We start from the raw sequence: 5,653 nt of genomic DNA, 5'->3' as shown, positions 1-5,653 counted from the left end.
GATCTTGGCTCACTGCAACCTCTGCCACCCAGGTTCAAGCGATTCTCCTGCCTCAGCCTCCCGAGTAGCTGGGATTACAGGCGCCTGTCACCATGCCTGGCTAATTTTTGCATATTTAGTAGAGATGGAGTTTCACCATGTTGACCAGACTGGTCTCCAACTCCTGACCTCAGGTGATCCACCTGCCTCAGCCTCCCAAAGTTCTGGGATTACAGGTGTGAGCCACCACACCCAGACCACCTGGCATGTTCTTGTCCAGGAAAGTGTGTGGCCCTGGAGTGCCCGGATGGGTATAAAGTGGCCAGAGCTGGTGCAAGACTATCCACCCTCACATGCAAGGAGGAAGCCACCATAGCTGTCTGGCTGCCTGCCTGCCTTCCAGCCCAGAGCAAGGGTGGGAAAGGCCCTGTACAGTCGGCCAGTGTCTGTTGACAGCCAGAGCCCTTCTGAATTGAATTGCCTGCTGTGGTCTCGATCCTCTACGTACAGGGTCTCCAGGTCAGCAGCACTGTGTTGATCCAGAGACTCGGCTGCTGGCTGAATGGAAAGGGTTTGCTGGGTGGGGTTTTGTGTTCTACACTGAGGACAGATGACTGATGGCTTTCTCTCATTCCTTTTATTTCAGAGTCAGTTTTCAGATAAGCCAGTTCAAGACCGGGGTTTGGTGGTGACGGACCTCAAAGCTGAGAGCGTGGTTCTCGAGCATCGCAGCTACTGCTCAGCAAAGGCCCGGGACAGACACTTTGCTGGAGATGTACTGGGCTATGTCACTCCAGTAAGTTGGGGCCCTCACAGTGCAGAGGGAGGTCCTGAGGCTCAGGCGGGCTGCCCTGGCACCGCGATGGCCTCTTCTGGCCAGTCAGTGATGGGGGTCTGTGTTCTGATCTCCTGGGGCTGTCACTGCTGTGAGGCTGCAGTGGGAGAGGTGCCATTCTGGAGATGGCAGAGTATAAGGCCTTGGGGGTCTCTCCAGTGGCTTGCTGTGGTGTGGTGACCTCTGTGGGTTCCCCCTGAATCCCAAGGTGGGCTCTCAGGTTGTTTGGGGTCAGGAAGTGAGTGTGCAGAGCCAACCCTGAGCCAGGGAGGGGTGGGTTCTCACACCCAGCGTCCTCTTCTCTTGCTGTTCCCAGCTGCCAGCCTGCAGCAGTGGTGTGCACTAGCTCTGGGCAGGGCTTGAGACAAGCACCGGTCACTTTTGGTGAAAGGGATGTCGTGGCCTGGGTCCCAGGCTGTGAGTGGCAGTCCAGAGTGGGAGAAGGATACCCCAGGCCAGGAGCTGATGTCAGTCCAGGCTGAGATCTGTCTACACTGGCCAGCCCTGGGCATGTCCAGAGCCGCCAGAATGACAGCACCATGGTGAGGCAGGCGCTCACTCACCCGTCCTCCGTCTGATGTGTCCTTCTTTTGCCAGTGGAACAGCCATGGCTACGATGTCACCAAGGTCTTTGGGAGCAAGTTCACACAGATCTCGCCCGTCTGGCTGCAGCTGAAGAGACGTGGCCGTGAGATGTTTGAGGTCACGGGCCTCCACGACGTGGACCAAGGTTCTCATCCTTCCTGCTTGACTGTGCTTGCCCCACAGGCTGAAAAGAGTGTGAGTGTGAGAGCAGGGGTGTGTGTGAGTGGGTGTGTCTCTCTTTGTGGGTGTCTCTGTGTGGAGTGTGTGTGTGATTTAAATGTGAGTGTGTGTGAGACTGATGATGTGGGAGAGAAGAGATTGCGAGTGTTAAATGTGACTGTGAGTGTGGACATGTTTAAGTGTGAGACAGCGGGTGTGTGAGTGTGATGGCCATGAGGCCCACGCCCTCACTCCTTGTGGCCAAGCCTGGAGAGCAGGCCCATGGTGTGGGCTGGTGTCCTGAGTGGGAAGGGGAGTGGAGCAGGGCAGGCCTAGTGGAGGGGGTTTCTGAGGTGGTTGCCACTGTGGGACCCTCTACAAGGCCAGGTTGGTGTTTCAGAGTGTTGTGCCCAGCTCTGCTGTGTGGTCCAGGTGGCTGTGAGGTGGACCTTCCCTTTCTCTTCTGGGCCGCACACAAGCATGAGCAGGACGGGCTCTACAATGACTCGGGCGGCCTCTGGGCCGTGAAGGGCACAGGCCATTGGCCTCTCCTCCTCTGTCCCTCTCAGCAATTTTCATTCAATGCCAGGGAGGAGGGTGGGGTTCAGGCAGAGGCTGCCTCCTGATGGCACATCCTGATGACATCTGCCCAAGTTTACATGGCCGCACCTTGCATTTGGTCTCGGACAGAGAGAAATGGCAGGGGAAGTGTTAGCCAGTTTTGGAGTTTCGAGAGCAGGAGTGGTTTTCCCTGACACTGAGAGAACCATGGGGAGGTGATGGAGTGTCGGCCAGTGTCAGGGCCTGGCGGGTCTGGCCATCCTTCAGTTCGGAGAAATCCTGACCTTCCCCAGGCCCTGGGATGCAGCTGCCTGTCCCCCTGGCCGGCCACAGGCTTTTATCTGTCCCAGCTCAGGGAGGGCAAGCTCAGAGCTTCTCTGCAGGGTCAGGAGGGGGCCTTGGCCAGAAGGGTGAGAGTTGGGGTCAGAAAGGGAGTGTGGAGGGCCAGCCCTGGGCCAGGGAGGGGTGGGTTCTCACACCTGCCTCCCCGCCCCGTCCTTCCCATCGCGTATGGTGCAGCTGCCACATTTTCCTCCTCAGATAGGCTGGGTCTTCCGGCGGGCGCACGTCCCTTTGTTGACTGTCCCCTCCATGTCCCACAGGGTGGATGCGAGCCATCAGGAAGAATGCCAAGGGCCTGCACATAGGTGAGTCCGGCAGGCCAGGAGTGAAGGCCCTGATGGCACGACCTCCGAGGGTGGACAAGTGGGCGCTGGGGTCTCCACATGTTCCTGATCACCCAGCTGTGCTGCCGCGGCACAGGTTACTTTGACTGCTCCGAGATGAGGCTGGCCCTGGCCTGGCATTCACAGCCCTTGGTCTGGCTGGAGTCCTGGGCTCTCCTCCCCACACAGGCTGTGGCCCTCCAAAGCCAGCACCTCCTTGGCTAGTGTCATTGCCTTCATTGTTCTCCTTTCCATTTTTTCCTTCATTCACCTGATGAGTCCTATCAGGGCAGCTAGGGCCAAGCCCTGGGCTCGGCCTGAGGGTGATGCTGACCCTGGCTCACCTGTGCCCCTGTAGCTCATGGCTGGGGATGGGGGCACATGTGTCCCCACGTCCAGTGGCAACCTCAGAGGCAGTGGATTAAGAGTACGAGTTGCTGAGGGAGAGACTCTGGGGGATGCTAGAAGCGGGTGACAGGTCTGAGCTGGAGCAGCTGGAGTCTGTCCCAGCCTCCCTCCTGTAAGGTGGGGCCACTGCCATGCTGAGCCCTGTGGAGAGCTGGTGTCAGGATATCAGGACTCAGCGTCTGCTCGCTCCTTCCCCACCACCGCCCCCCCAGCCTGTGAGGCTCTGGAACATACTCTCTGGACACGTGGTTGCTCCAGGTGGCCTCCCTGCCCCTCACTGTCTGGTCTCACTTCCCTCTGGAGGCCAAGGGGATGCCCTTTTGAGGCAGCAAGCAGCAGGGGCCTCCAGCATCTCCCACTCACGGCCCCCGTGTGTGTCTGTTGCCACTGCAGTGCCTCGGCTCCTGTTTGAGGACTGGACTTATGATGATTTCCGGAATGTCTTAGACAGTGAGGATGAGATAGAGGAGCTGAGCAAGACCGTGGTCCAGGTGGCAAAGGTGAGGCCTGTGTGCTGCTCCAGCCTCTGAGCATAGCCCCCCAGGTCCCACCTGGCCGTCTGGCTGGGCCTCCCGCGAGGCTTCCACTCGGCTTTTCTGGCTTCTTCCTTGGGCACCTTCTGGTGTGGACCCCGTCTTCCAGGGAAGGCAGCATCAGCCAGGCTTAGGCTGCTGCTCACTTTCTTGACCACGGTTCCTCTGGAGGTCCCAGGCATGGGAGACCTGTCTGCTGGGCCATGGTGCTTCCCTTGGGCAAAGCCCAGCTGCCTGCTACCCTCCTGGGAGGGGACCCAGCCCTGCTGGCTGCCAGTATGTCTGGGTTGCAGGGGTCAGGGAGCCCCCAGGCCCCGGGGGTGGAGTTGGGGGAGGCACATGGGTGGGCGGGATGCAGGAGAGCACTGGCCCTTCCACTCCTGTTCCTCTGGGACCCCCACACTTCCTCCTTTAGACAGGCACTTCTGGGCATACAGCCCAGGCTTGGGTCTTGCCTTGTGAGTGACCAGGCCACGACCTGACCATGTGGGCCGAGGTGGCGGGCTTCTTGTTTTTCCACTGCTCCCTCCTGGACCTCCAGGCCCTCCTTACCTGTGACTGCTTCTTTCAGAACCAGCACTTTGATGGCTTCGTGGTGGAGGTCTGGAACCAGCTGCTAAGCCAGAAGCGCGTGTGAGTGGGCACAGGTGGTGGTGGGGGGCCCACCTCCTGGCCCTGGTGTTTGTAGGAGGCTAGAAGAAAGACCAGGGGTTTGGGGAGGGCCTTCCTTCCACAGTCCTTGTGCCTGGGGTGGGGATGGGGCCGCACAAAAGATGGACACCTGCTCAGAAAAGTGGAAGCAGCCTGTGGCACTCAGCCGGCTCTGAACGCATTGCCGCACTGGCCCTGATGCCTCTCTTGGGTGGTCAGAGGAACTTGAGGGCCCTCATTCATGAGGGCTTGGCAAGAGAAAGATGGCCCAGATGGTGACAGCAGGTTGAGCTTGGACACAAGCAGAAACTCCTCACTGAGCATGGGGGAACCTTCCTGGGGGTGTCCCTGAGCACGGCCGGGACCCGTGGTGTGGACTGCCATGGTGGCCTCTGGGGAATGCCTCCCAGGCCCCCAGGCTCTGCAGCAGTCCACTCCACCGGGAGGCGGCCACAGCGCTCCCTTTGCCACATCAGAGCCCAGCCCTCCCATGACCCTTGCGGGTTCCCACTCCCCGTGGGCCACTTGACCAGGATTGGAGGGAGTGATGGAAAGTGCTCCACCGCCTGGACTGGACTGGACTGGCCACAGCCCTGAGGAGTGGCTCTTCCTTGGTCCTGCCCAAGCAGCCCAGCCAACTCTCCTGAAACAGCCACCTTTCCTGTTCTGCCAAAGTGGACGACTGCCCTACAAGATAGCAGGGGGGCAGTACTGCTGCCCAAGATGTTGTCAGGGGGCGTCCTCAACGTGCTCAGGACAGGTGGCTTCCTCTCACTCCACTGGTTGCAGCGAGTGAGGCTGGCGCCGTCTCCACCGGGCGCCTGTGGCAGCTGTCCAGCCCTTCAGCCTTCTGTGCGAGACATAGGTTCTGGAATTGGCTCCCCCGCCCCTGCCACCTGAAATAGTTCTGGTTGTGCTTTAAGAGCCCAGGCCTGAGCTCAGGCTCCATGGTGTCCCCTGCAGCAGCCATGGCACTTTCATCCCATTGCTGCTGTGGGCAGAGGAGCTGCAGGTCCAGGCTCTGCCCACCCAGGGCAGCGTCCCCACACAGATCTTAAGTTTGAGGGAGGGAAGTGGCATTGTTGAGGCGGAGCCCATGAGGGGTAGGGCAGGATTCCCGCCCAGGGGCTCAGAGGACCCTCAGCCTGGAGCCGGTACAGGTCCTGCCCCTTTGGGCGGCTCCAGCCTCTGCAGCCCCGCCGCTCCTCCCACTAGGCTCTGAGGGACTCACTGGCTGGGAGGCAGCAGTCCAAGGCTCTTCCTGGAACTGCTCCCAG

At 60.0% G+C, this 5,653-nt stretch overlaps 1 protein-coding gene across 4 annotated transcripts in view; it reads left to right on the top strand.

The window, feature by feature from the left end:
- CHID1 (chitinase domain containing 1) overlaps positions 1 to 5,653 on the top strand; it is a 56,472-nt gene that overhangs the window by 12,808 nt on the left and 38,011 nt on the right. For all 4 annotated transcript variants that reach the window (XM_011993854.1, XM_011993853.1, XM_011993855.1 and 1 more), the window contains 5 exons: positions 626 to 775; positions 1,412 to 1,544; positions 2,722 to 2,766; positions 3,586 to 3,692; positions 4,297 to 4,358. In XM_011993854.1, the coding sequence (XP_011849244.1) occupies positions 626 to 775; positions 1,412 to 1,544; positions 2,722 to 2,766; positions 3,586 to 3,692; positions 4,297 to 4,358 (497 nt within the window). The remainder of the gene's footprint in view (positions 1 to 625; positions 776 to 1,411; positions 1,545 to 2,721; positions 2,767 to 3,585; positions 3,693 to 4,296; positions 4,359 to 5,653) is intronic.

This window comes from Mandrillus leucophaeus, unplaced genomic scaffold, assembly GCF_000951045.1.
Source record: "Mandrillus leucophaeus isolate KB7577 unplaced genomic scaffold, Mleu.le_1.0 Scaffold435, whole genome shotgun sequence".
NCBI lineage: Eukaryota > Metazoa > Chordata > Mammalia > Primates > Cercopithecidae > Mandrillus > Mandrillus leucophaeus.
This window is presented reverse-complemented; position numbering and strand designations above follow the sequence as displayed.